Source organism: Leucopleurus acutus (genome assembly GCF_964270905.1).
Source record: "Leucopleurus acutus genome assembly, chromosome: 13".
Taxonomy (NCBI): Eukaryota; Metazoa; Chordata; class Mammalia; order Artiodactyla; family Delphinidae; genus Leucopleurus; species Leucopleurus acutus.
The window spans coordinates 44418776-44432288 of NC_139155.1; the positions used below are offsets into that span (position 1 = coordinate 44418776).

A 13513-nucleotide genomic window follows, 5' to 3' on the forward strand; every position below is an offset into this window, starting at 1 on the left:
CCATTTTTGATCTTCTATTTATTGCTGCTTTTACCCTCAAACTAAGAAGATAACAAGGAAAAATCATATTTCTTTCCCATTTTTGTACATTATTCTTTTAGTCGTGACTTCCAACTGACTTCCAGTTTGGGGTACAGGGTATTAAAATAAAGACATTTCAGAATAACTCTTTATGCTTTATGATGTCTCATGATGATTTAAAATTAATTTTATTATAGAAGGCATCCAGTTCTAACTATATTCAAACTAAAGCTCAGGTTTTAAATAAATTTTCAACAATCTCATTTAAAATTATAATCTCCACAGCAGAAATAAAAGCAATTCTTAAATTTGTCTTCAAGTCATATTTATAATTATAACTGCCTATGAAGATTCTTTCCTAAATTATAAAAACACATTGCTTTTTATTAGGACTTTAATATACTCATGGTGGACAAATACATGTCTTAGCAAAACAGGAAATTCCAAGATAGTTATACTCCATAATGTTATTATTCAGTATTCATATTGCACCTAGAATTTTACAATACAAATAGAAAATATCACCAATATGCTTTCTTACACTATTTCTGGAATAGATTCCTATAATTTTTATTTTGTAGAAGCCAAACATAGAAGCTCAGAGTAACTGTCATATATAGTCAGTAGGTTTAACAATCGCCTTAATTATACAGCAAATGATAGCTATCTTATGGTTTTAGTCACATGCAAGACAGTAGTAATCAGGTCAGACTCTATTAGACAAAGTTGAAATCACTGAAAACTAGGGCTACTGAGCATAAAGAAAAACATTTCAAATCTTTTATTTCCTAAATATTAAGGAAAAGCTATATCATGGCAGAAACAGGTTCATTAATGAAGTTAATGAGCCCATTAACTCACCCAAAGTGATCATCTTTCTTACAGATTGAGTGGATGATTCTCCATCTCCTCTAGGATGAAATTCAACTCCTCAGCCTGGTTTGTTAGAAAACTACCTTTCTAACCTGATTCTCAGCACAGGTCTTCCATCCAGTGGTTCTGAAGAAACTCTTTCCTACTTCCTTGATGTGGGAAACCCTTACAAGACTCCTGAGAGCTCCGCTAGGGCTATTACTATGGTCTTTGCCCAAAACATGTTCCTACCCTTCTCCTTGGTTCTTATCTCAAACATTATTTAGTTCTGGAGGCTGAGGGTCCAAAATCAAGTGCTAGCCAATTTGCCTTCTGATGAGAGCTATCATCCTGGCTTGTTTCTAAAGTCGGCCTGGGGCCAGAGGACACTTTGAGAGGCTCGGTCTTGAGGTCATGGGTCAAGGTGAGGGTCTGGAGGATGGGAGGTGAAAATGGTTGGAGTGAAGTATGGAGAGCGTTCTCTGAGGTTGGAAGAGCTCTTCCATACGAGGCCTCCAGAGGTGAAACAGGATCTCTGACGGGTGCATAGGAGCCTTGCATGCCTCAGAGGTGGGACTGGGAAGCTCAGCTTAGGGTTTGAGACCTGAGAGCTTAGGCCTGTGAGTTTTAGGGAAACACGTGGCTTAGACAAGCAGCCTATTGGGGTGACTAGGGTGGGATGAATGAAGGCCTTAGTGCCTTCTCTGATTAATCTGCAGTGTCTGAGGGTCCTGACCTTGGAACTTGTGCACGGACTTTAAGAAGCAACAGCACATACGTAAGAGGGAGTTCATCCTGAGTCTACTAGGTGGGGCCTTGGAGGACACAAAACTCAGTCTAGAGAGAAACAAAGGAATGTGCCCTAGTGTCGTAAGCTTCCTTTCTATTAAAAGGTTTAGCATACTGGGCTATGATGAATGCCTTTATTCCCTCATAGACTTTGAATTGCTTTGGGCAGGAACTGGGTTTTGTGCATTTTCTTTCCTCCAGCCCCAGTGCCTGTGCAACTCTGGGCAGTGATAAACATTTGTCGAATGATATTGAATCTGTAAGCCTCATTTTAGACTAGAAGCTTTTGTGTGGTAGATTTTTCTTTTACCACAAACCGAAAAATTGCGTCTTAGTATAATTACCAGGTAATTACTCAAATCAATAATTTCATATAAGAAGAACAAATTCTTAGAAGACTCAGATAAGGCCACGAGATTGGCGGGAAATGAAAGCTTTGAGTGTAATCCCTCATATTTTGGGTGCGTGAAAATGGTAAGATATCAGAATTTCCTTTATTTGCTTTTAATTTCTGGTATAACAAGTGTCAGCTTATTCATGCCTCTTGGGATAATTTCCCCTCCCGTCCTTTATCTTATCGTGTGAGGCAAATTTGGGTAGAATACATATATTTTGCATTAACCAGGAGACTTTGCCCAGCATTTGATCAGATGTTGAAGGGAGGATCCGCTGGTCCAATGACAAGGGTGTTGCTGGCACCCAGGAGCGCCCGTGTTGGGGCAGGGATCCCTGCAGGCGGTTTTGGCTTCCGCAGTAGGAACGCGCCAAGCATTGTCTGCGAGGAAGACCCCGCTGAGCTTTGCGCGAAAGGCGTGGCAGCCGGGGGCGGGGGAGGGGCGTGGGAGAGCTGGCAGAGAGGGGGTGGCCTGGACAGCTTTCCCGCGAGCGAGCACCCGGCGCGGCCTCCGAGAAGCCTAAGGGCAGTCTTGGGCAGCTCCCCAGAGCTTCTCGCGGTGATAAAACTTGAGAAAAAACGAGGAGGGGCGGCTCCGCGTCTCCCGAGTCCAATCCTGTCTCAGGAGTGAAAACGCCCACCGGCACGCAAACCTGAAAAAGTCCCGGGCGACGTAACGAGCAGCTGAAAGAAGTGCACCTCCGCGTCGCCGCACCTCGGCGGGCTCTGGTCTCTTACGTCCCGCCCGGTGCCTGCGTCCTCCTCTCCGGCCCTGCACCCCGATGGCTGCCGCCGGGCCCCAGAGCTCCCTGCGCGGAGCTCTCTGCAGGCAGCTACTGCTGACCCTTGTGGTGAGTGGAGCCCGGGCGGGGTGGGGCGCGACCACCTACCCGGAGCTGGGATGCGGCAGGGGATCGAATGGGCCCTGGTCCTGCTGGGGGAGCGGTGGGGGGAAGCCGACCGAAAGGTGACATCCGCGGCTCAGCTCCATCTTGGGGGTGGGGGTGGGCGGGGCACAGACGAGCCAGATTCGGGGTCTGAGGGATGAGGATGGGAAACGAGTCCTCAGTCAGTTCCGGACTGAGGGTTTTGTTTCGGACTTGTTCGATTGTTTGAATTACGGGATGGGCTCCCGCTTCGCTGAGCTCTCTCGTGCGCCGTGGCGAGTGGGCCGGCTTGGGGTTCGCGCTCCTTTCCTGGCTCCTAGGGCTGGTGATGATGGTTGGGGTGGGTTTGGGTGGAGAGCGAAGAAGAGTGTTGGGTTAGGTTTTGGAGAATCCCTGAGTGAGTTACAGGGGCTGACCCCCTACCCCAGGGTCCCCTGGGATGGGGACGCTGGTGAGAGGAGGGGTTGGAGCGGTGCCCCTGGGTCCCGCCGTTGAGTTACCTCTGAAAAATGGCTTCCAGGTTTTGCCTCCGTTGAAGCAGCTCACCTGAGCGGTCCACCAGCGCTGGCCACCCGGAGTATACCTGGGGCGCGAGGGCGTGCGCGGCTCCATTAGGGATGGGGGTTGGGTCGGCGGTGTGATGGGGGAGTTGGGTGGGGCTGAGGGGATAGAATCAAGCTGAGAGGAGTGTTGGGAGAGGCGTGGGATTGGGTGGTTCTTTGTCCGGCTCCAGGCAGGACTGCGCAAGCCCAGAGCCCAGCCTGGGGGTCTTCTGTGCCCAGGAAACCTGAGACCCAAGATGAGATCCACCCCGAGAGAAAGGTACGGACAAGTCTCGGAGAACTCGCGATACACAAAACGAAAAATCGGGAACTCTGTGCGATTACGCGGAGCTGCGGGCGAGACCACGGCTGCGCTCAAGACGTGCTCTGGAAAGAAGCTGCGAACTCCCGACTGCCCCGCGCTTGGTCCGGTGGCGAGAGGACCAGCCTGGCTCGGGAGCAGGTCGACTATGGCTACTTGGATTCTTGCTGCTCTCAACCCCCAAGCAGGGCGTGTGGGTGCCAGCTTTGACCTCTCTTTGAATCATCGAGTTATGAATAATGGTTTAGTAGTTATGATCTAAGATATATTTATGGACAAGAAATTGTACAGGTGAGGGCGTCGACCTGTCAGGCAGCTGTTCCAACAAAATGAGCTGATGAAATGACTCTTTACAAGTGGGAACTGCTCTCAAAGTGCGCTCTTTTGTGATATCTTTGAAAGTGTTTCCAGCTAATATGTTTAAAAGCATGAATTTAGTGTTTTGTGTTTTCCTTGCGAAAGGAATCCCGGAATGGGGAGAAGAAAACAGCGGAGGTGCTGTGTTCGCAAGATTTCTCGTGTATTCGCTGGAGGGGAGGGCGTGGAATGCGAGTATCTGTCTGGGTGGCGGGGTGTGGTGGTGGGAGTACTGGGGCGCGGCAAGGCAGGAAGGTGCCTGTACATCTAAACAGGGATAGCATCAGCTTTAGTGTATGACTTCCTTTAGGATTATTTTTTTTTTTTGTAGATGATGTGTGTTACCTAAAGATTAAGGGAAACAGTCATTTAAATGGGAGAGGCTAGAGCCCTAAATCGTCTGGTCAGTTAATGTGTGATCATTTCAGGACAGGGCTTTGGTCTAGGAAAGTGTGAGCAAAGGGAGTGCCCACCCAGAGCCCAAGTCATATAGTCAGGCAGCGGATGAACAGCAACTGACTGATACAGATTCAGCAATTCTCCACTACACCCATCTCCTGCTTCCTAAAACCTCTAGATTTTAACATGTCCCTTTTGATACACTCACATGAAATGGAGCATGGAGAAAGGAAGTTCTGTCTTCAGTGGAAGTTTGGAAAAGTTACTGTATATAATTCTAACGCTAACCCTAACCCTAACTCCAAAGTCTATGATTCCATGCATTGAGTATTAATAAGAAATGAATCTCAGCCACAAGAAGGTATAATAGGGAGAGCCATGGCCCAAGAATTAGAATGTTGGACTTTACCCGGCATATTCATAAGTTGTTCTGAGGTCTCGGGCAAATCACTTTTCTTCAATCTCTGGACTTCAACTTTCCATCAAATAAGTGAGGAGATTGTAGCAGCTCTCTGAAGTTAAACATGCTAAGTTTCTTAGTGCTAAATTGTCTAGAGCTTTATTCCAAGGAATAGGACTGCTCAGGAAAGACTTGCTGGGAAGGGAGCCATCTAAGAATGTTCATGAAATGATCAGTGGGAATCATCCCAGGTCAAGATTAACTAGCGATAAAGGGACAGAGTTGAGGAATGAGGGTCATGGAGAACAGAGGTCCTCACCTTACTCCTAAAATAAGGAGTTGTGTTAGATCAAGGATAAGAAATGTTTTATTTTAAATGTCAGTTCTGTGTCCTGCTGTATTAGTGTCCTGCTGAGGATTCTAAGACATCCCAAACTTGTGATATTGTTGTGATTGATTGGCAATGTCATACCATGGTCAAGGAAAGGGAGAAAGGAGGCCTCCCTGCTTGTGTTTGCCATCCCCTTGACTAGAAGAGCCCCATAAATTCTGTAGGTCTAAAATTCTAAGATGCTACTTAATCCTTAAAGGCTGTAACATACTGTTTAGTTTTAGCAGAGACACCTGCCCCTAAACCAGAACCTAAATAGAAGAGGAGCCAAGGGAAGCTCTCCTCCAAAGAATGATGCCCCTTGAGGGTTCTATGTCCTTCATGGCTCTAGAGGAGACTGGAGTCTGGAGACTGGGATGACACTTGGCCACACTCCCAGGAGCCATGGCACTGGCTGATAGAGGAGCGAAGCAGGGACAGAAAGAGAGGACACTAACATTCAAGCCCCTACTGTGTGACAGCCAGATCCACCACTATGCCACAAGAAAAAAAAAAAAAAAAGAATTTCCTAAAGTTTAGATTAAATGGTCTGTCTGGAGACTTGTATACTAGAGAGTGTATATGGAATAATTTCTTTCACCTGCAATCCCCAGTTTACAGACAACTTCAATTTCTGTCCAGATGGATAAATTAAGACTTCTGTTGACCATCCTATATCTGTATTTCCTTTTGACTCCTAGGACTCTTTGGTATAATATTAAGGGCATAACATTTTAGAAACGCAGTTTTCATTTTATGGACCCCTTAATGGATTTCTCAAAGACAATTCCTTGTTTGAAGTGAGCGCTTCAACAGAAAACTGAGACTTTTAAGGTGTTAGCTTTCCCACTGAGCTGCCCCTTAGGTTGTGGAATCTTCCCTTCTGCACTTTTCTCCTGAATCTGCATCCCTTTCCCACCTTTCTATCCTCAGTATACTCCAAACTGCTACAATTAACTACAATTCCTAATCATCCTTCCATACACATATACAAAGAAAAGGAAGAAAGGAGAGGGGGAAACTAGAAAAGAAACGTGTCAGATCATCCCATTATTGTTGAAAGCACTGAGTTATCTCTTAAAATGTTTCTCCTTTTAAAGTAGCAAAATTGTTAGGAATGGTGAAAACTAATTCACATTAGCTCAGTTGCTCAGATGTCTTCTGCCCTGTTATAAATAATGAGATCCTTTTATATGTGTGTTGAATATTGTTTGCCATATCAAATCCACTTTGGGAATTATATTTACTATTATATATTATAAATGGTATGTACTTGGACATGGTTAATCTATCACTTGCTAAAGGGGCTCTTCAAAAGGAATTAAAATAGTATTTTTCTTTATAACATAACATGCTTTTCCCCTTGGAGTATGTGAAATTCTGCCTGCAACCTATGTTGACAAACGGGCATTCTATCTTTTCAGACTTTATAGCATTTGAGAATAATGTGACTCCTTTAACAGACTTTTTTGTTATTATTGTTCTTGATAACATTTGACATATTCAATTTTTAAAATAAAAGTGAGTATAATACTTTCTATTATCTTTTGCCTTAGTGGGGAAAAAAGCTTAGGACAAATTAAATAAGTAAATGCGAACTAGTTTATTTCAAAACCACCATTTTAAGGAAGTCAGCGTTGTAGTATATATTTATATCAGTTCATTATCACCTACCTTCTTTAATGGAGATTATTGGTGCTCATATTGAGATACAGCTAAATGGTGCAGCACTCTCTGAGTCACTAAATACATGTAAGCTGTGCACATTTTTGGGCCCTGTTGTAATCCTTGTGGCAGTTGCCGTCCCATATATGGCATCTCTGGTGACCTGCAGCTAATGATACTTTCCATTTAACTAGAATCCCATCATACAGAGTTTGGTTAGAAAGAAATTTAGTAGAATCATCAAAGCACTGAGAATACAGAAAGGTAAATCCTACAATTCAGGGTGGTAAGAACTTGAAAGTAAGATTTCCATCTCTAAGATGGCAAGTGTCCACAGGAGAAATGACGAATTGAAAATTCTGTAACCGATATGCTCAGTCAAGATCTCCTTTATGTTTCAGATACTCTATAAATTTCTGTTCTTTGGCTTCTTTTTCCTCTATTGAAAAAGGTGTTATTTTAGAAAGCCTACCTTGCCTATTCACTCTAAAATTGAACAACAGCACAAAAATGAAACACTGACACGTATGCCTGTGTTTTCACTCTCCCTTTGGCATTAGATAGTTCTATCAGGATTTAATGATTTGTATGATAAGCTTTCTATGATACAATTAATACAATTTGGACAGTACTGTAAAGTGAAACAAAGCAATTCATTTTTCCTAGACTAGAGTAGATAATACTTTATATTATCATTTTTTAAAACTTAATTTGTTACATTTTAATTTAAAGTTGCTCGCAACTCTAAGTTTTATGTCAGATATTTAAAGTTGTCCTGGAGGGTTCTTCATTAAAATAAATTCTTTTATAACTCAAATAGTCAATCCATAATTCATTAATCTTTAAAATTTTTTTTGTATGTTGTATTTTTTTGTTGTTGGGCACTCATTTGTACAAAAGTTACTTTTAAAATACCTTTAAAAGTCATTAGCTCATCATTGCTAATTAATGGTGGTTTTATTTTATTTTATGTTTTTACTTTATTTTCAGTAATATATCCAGTCCCCACAAACATAGTATCAAATTTCTTTATAATTCAGGAAACATGGCATAACTGAAAGCTATATGTGAATATCATCCTTTCCAATATCGATCCCTTATATTAATGAATTAATTGTACCTGCTTTCCAGTGATGTACTATACAGCAACAAAGATGAATGGGCTGCTGCTATATATTCAGCATGGATCTATTTCACAAACATAATTTGAGGAAAGAAATCAAGTTGCATATAATTGGCATATGACTACATATATTTAAAGCCTAAAGTTGGCAAAACAAACCAATTTTCTTTAGGGATACATACTTATGGGATAAAATTAAGCAGAAATGGGGAAGTAAATGATTTACAAAAAAATATCATTCATTATTGATATTTGGAGAGGTTGAAGTCAAGAAGAAAATGCAGTTAGGGAGAGTTATATAGGGACTTTGAAAATAATAGTAATGTTTTATTTCTTAACTTGGAAGGTAAGTGCCCTAGTGTTTCTTTTATTATTTCTTAAAATACACGTGTACTTAGAATATATCTTATGAAGAACAGTTAAAAAAGGAAAAAGAAACAAGCAATATAGAGGATTAGCAAAACCAAATGCTATCATTTGAAAGTATAGACCAACCTGCTATGACTGAACAAGTGAAAAATAGAGAAGGCACAGATAAGACAATATTAGGAATAAAAAGAGGCACAGTTGTGGAGAGGACAGATGTTTTAAAAAGTAGATAATAATATTAATATATTATTCTAGTTCATTTGAAAAGAGACAAAATAGGCAATTTTCTACAAGATACAAATTACCAACGTTGACTCGAGGAGGTATACAAACTGTAAATAGACTTATAAAGACACTGAATTGGAAGCCAAATGTCTCCACATACACACACTGTCATATCCATCAAGCCCAGACCTGAGATAGGTGAATTTTTCCATAATTATATGGAACAGATAATGTCTACCTTATATACATTGTTTCAAAGAACAGAAAAAAGTGGAACTCTCCCTAACTCATTTTATGAGGATGGTATGAAGTTGAAAAGTAGTAGCCTGATCTTACTTGTGAACATATATTTGAAATACTAAAATAAGTGGCAGCAAACAAAACCAATAATATATTTTTAAATATGTAAGGGCCTATTTATGGAATTTCAGTTCCATTCCATTCATCTATATGTTTGTCCTGACACTAGTACCACTCTGCCTTGATTATTGTTTTTTGTAGTAAGTTTTGAAATTGGGAAATCTTTCAACTTTGTTCTTTTTCAAGTTTATTTGGGTCTTTGGGTCCCTTGCATTTCCTCAAGGATTGATTTTTAATTTCTGCAAAAAAAGTTATTTGGGATTTCAGTAGGGAGTGCATTGAATTTGTTAGATGAATTTTGGGAATACGTCTTTTAATCTATGAAGGTGGGATATCTATTGTGACTAGAATTGTTTGCTTAATTTTGTTTTCAGATTTTTTTATTGCTAGTATATAGGAACACAATCGGTTTTTGTATGTTGATCTTGTATCCTGCAACCTTGCTGAAACCACTTATTATTTTTTTGATAGTTTTTAGTGGATTCCTTAGGATTTTCTATGTACAAGATCATATCATTTGAAAATAGAGACTATTTTATTTCTTCTTTCCCAATCTGGATGCCTTTAATTTTATTTGTGTGTGTGTAATTGCCCTGGCTAGAACCTCCAGTACAATGTTGAATAGAGGTGGTGAGAGTAGGCATCATTGTCTTGTTCTTTATGTCAGAGGAAAGCATTCAGTCTTTCTCTGTTAAGTAGGATGTTTTTCATAGATGCCCTTTATCACATTGAGCAAAATCTCTTGAATTCCTAGTTTGTTGAAAGTTTTTAATTGTAAGTCGGTGTTGGATTTTGTCAATTGCTTGCATCTATTGAGATGATCATATGGCTTTGTTCTTTATTCTTTTCTAAAAACTATGTTATTGAGGTGAAATGGACACACAAAAAGCTGTGCATATTCAATGTACACCAATTGATGAGCTTGGAGATAAGTATGTACCCGTGAGAACATCATCACCATCTATCCCATAAACATATCCATTACCTCCAAGTTTCCTCTCACCTTCTTTATATATTATTATTATTTTCTTTTGGTAAGAACACTTAACATAAGATTTACTCTCAGCAAAAATTTTAAGTATACAGTACAGTATTGCTAGCTGTAGATCTCTAGGACTTATATATCTTGCATATCTAAAACTTAGTTCTTTATTCTATACTGTATTAATGTGACCATTTTTTCCTAGGTCTTCAGTTTTGCTTGTGAAGCTTGCAAAAAGGTGATATTTCATATACCTTCCAAACTAGAGGCAGAACAAGTGGTTGGCAGAGGTGAGCAATTTCAAAACAGTGTTCTTTTGTTTTTGTTTTTTTTTTGCGGTACACGGGCCTCTCACTGTTGTGTCCTCTCCCGTTGCGGAGCACAGGCTCTGGAGGCGCAGGCTCAGCGGCCATGGCTCGTGGGCCCAGCCGCTCCGCGGCATGTGGGATCTTCCTGGACCAGGGCACAAACCCGTGTCCCCTGCATCAGCAGGCGGACTCTCAACCACTGCGCCACCAGGGAAGCCCAAAACAGTGATTTTAAAACAGAAATTTAATTTACTTATGCTGGAAAGAGCATGTTATCCAATCTTTGCCTTTTGGAATTAGCCGGAACCAATAATTAGATACAAGTCAAGTTTAAAATATATGTTCTGTTCTTTAGAACTCTATAGAATTCTGTCATCGATTCTAATGAACATGTGCTAATCCATGCTTTTGTAGTCACTTATGTTTTAACAGTAAAAATTACATAAAGAATTACATGTAGAATGTAGCCCTTTCATTACTCTAGGATTCTAAGCACTGGAGAGATATAGGTAAGGACCTGAGAGAATCAGAGCGGTATTTTTATCAATGCCATAGCTGCAGTGAGAAATATAACAAGGTGAACTATTCCATTCAAAACTGCGCTTAATCAGCCATTTGCACACTTGAGAAGTTAGGGAACCTCAGCCTTTCCCAACAGCTGGGAAGCTCTGTCCAGGTGGACTTTCCCTGTGGTACAGGGAATATTGGAGGAAAAGCATCATGTTTTTTTCAGAGATATAGCTTGTCCCAGAGACGCCACATTAATTTTCAACAGTGTCCCATTTCTGGGAAGGAAGAAAGGAGAGGATGTAAAGAGAAGTCGGGGGTGTTCCTCCAGGGGAATAGACCAGAGGTTATCACTCTGCTAAAAATGTGAACACGAGAGAAATGTGTCATCACTTCTAAAGATGTTCACTTCATTTTGACTTAACGTTTCCATCTGTGACAGATTTGGATTAAAGTGAAAACACTATACATGGGTAACATGAATCTTTTGAGATGATATTACTTAAGTGAGTATTAGGTTATTACTTAAGTGTGTATTAATGTATCAGTTTGGTTTCTGTCAAAGCAGATAGTGGACGAATGGGATGGATTTGATACTTTTGATATAAGTATCAAAACACTTGTATGATACTTATATTTTATGACTTTTCACTTGGGAAAATTTCCAGGGGGAGAGGATTCCACATAGCATTTCACTGGGGAGCCCGGGAAAGCAAGGAACAGGAACACAAAGAGAACTCTGGGCCCCTGGGGCGTTGGTGAGGGTCGGGGTGGGGGGTGGGGGAGATGTGACAGAAAAGCGCTAGTGGGAAGAATTTAAAGATTTTTCTTACTTGACTGTTTGCCAAACTCATACACTCTGTCACTCTTTGTGTGAAACTTCTGGCTTAACACAGGTGTATCTTAAAAGACTCAGACTATATTGTTAAGGAAAACTTTTCTGTTTGTTTATCCAGCTGTGTGGGCCGGCATGTAGCTCAGCTTTGTCATGATTGCAACACACAGACGTCTTTAATAGGAAGATCATTTTCATAAGCCTCTTAGAACATATAAAGGTTTAAAAAACCTTATTTAATACAAATATATAATCCAGAATTGTCATTTTTTTAACGGAGAAAGTATTATCACTTAAAAAAATACATGTGAAGAGTCTTAAGATATTTGATAAATGCAGAGTGATTGGTTCATTTCATTTCACTTCAGGATTTTGAAGAAGATTGTATAAATTATTTTAACACTGTTTTTCTTTTTGCATGTGTTTCTTACGTTACAACTTGGAAATTCCTACTTGCAGTTAATTTGAAAGAGTGCCTCGGATCTGCAGACCACATCCAATCCAGTGATCCTGATTTCAGAGTTCTAGAAGATGGGTCAGTATACACAGCCCATGCTGTTGTGTTGTCTGATGAGAAAAGATCTTTCACCATATGGCTTTCTGACTCAAAGAAACAGACAAAGAAAGAGATTCCTGTGCTCCTGGAACATCAGAAGAAGGTATTCAAAGTACATTGATATTTTCACGCATGTTTTTCTTCTCATTTAAATACTCTCATTAAAGGTTGCAAAGAAGACAAAAGAAAAAATAGGCTTTATTTTCCTTATCTTTTCTCTTCCTTCCGTTTGCTTTCCCTTCCTTCCTCCTCCCTTCCCTCCTTCTCCTTCCCTTTTCAACACTGATTAGACATTGGATCTTACTTTGTTAAATCTAAATGACACCTCCTCTGTGAAGGTTTCTTCCACCTCTAAAGTCTACTTGCTTTTGTGTGCCAGTGTCAGTTTGGTTATCCCTCTGTTGTAGCATTGGGCATTTTTTATTAGCACAAACAATTTACCTGTCGTTGTTTAAGGGCACGAATCAATCCCTTTTGTGTTTATAGCCTCATTTACACCAGACCCATAGTCAATAGGTACATGTTAAATTAATATTAAGTGCAGTAGTTCCCAGTGAATAAGAGGTTGATTTCAAGTGCCACAGTGATTCTGATGTTAAAATAGGATGGAAATCCTGGAGTATGTATGCGTCTGAATGGTATTAGCCACCACTCAGTGATTGTTGCCTGTAGTTCTAAATTCCATGTCATGAGGAATGCCGTTGTGAAAGTACTCACTGGATTACAACTAATCGATGTGAGGTGTATTAATGAAAAAGTCATCTAAATGCTTAAATGACTGCTTAGATGGAAATCACTAAAAACTCCAATAGTACTTTCTACAGTGATGGAAATGTTCTGTAATCTGCACTGTGTGATATGGTCACCCAATATTAATGGCTACTGCTACTTAGCATGTGGCTAGTACAACTGAAGGGTGGAATTTATATTTTATTTAATTCTAATTAGTTTAAATAGTCACACGTGGCTTGTGGCTACCATATTGGACAGTGCAGGTAGAGTGTTCAGGCAATGAAGAACATGCATTATCTCACTATAGTTCACCTGAGAGCATGAGGTTTTAGCAGAAAGAACAAGTAAATGCTGTCTATAGATTGTCTGAAAGAGGATGTGTTCTCCATCTCATTTTGGGATGGAACAGGAAGAACTGAGAGTACAGTGATAATTTTCCTAACCTGAAAGTATGGTCAGTGTTGGAAAGGTATGTGAAATTAAATTCTTTGGTTCATGAAACCTTTAAAGTCTGGATA

The 13513-nt window shown here is 40.4% G+C and overlaps 1 protein-coding gene across 2 annotated transcripts in view; it reads left to right on the forward strand.

Annotated features, from left to right (window-relative positions):
• Positions 1 to 2838: 2838 nt before the first annotated feature.
• The window catches only part of DSC3 (desmocollin 3), a gene marked incomplete at both ends in the record, with an annotated part of 38873 nt that continues 28198 nt past the window's right edge, over positions 2839 to 13513 (forward strand). For both annotated transcript variants that reach the window (XM_082852786.1, XM_082852787.1), the window contains 3 exons: positions 2839 to 2907; positions 10263 to 10347; positions 12167 to 12366. In XM_082852786.1, the coding sequence (XP_082708912.1) occupies positions 2839 to 2907; positions 10263 to 10347; positions 12167 to 12366 (354 nt within the window). The remainder of the gene's footprint in view (positions 2908 to 10262; positions 10348 to 12166; positions 12367 to 13513) is intronic.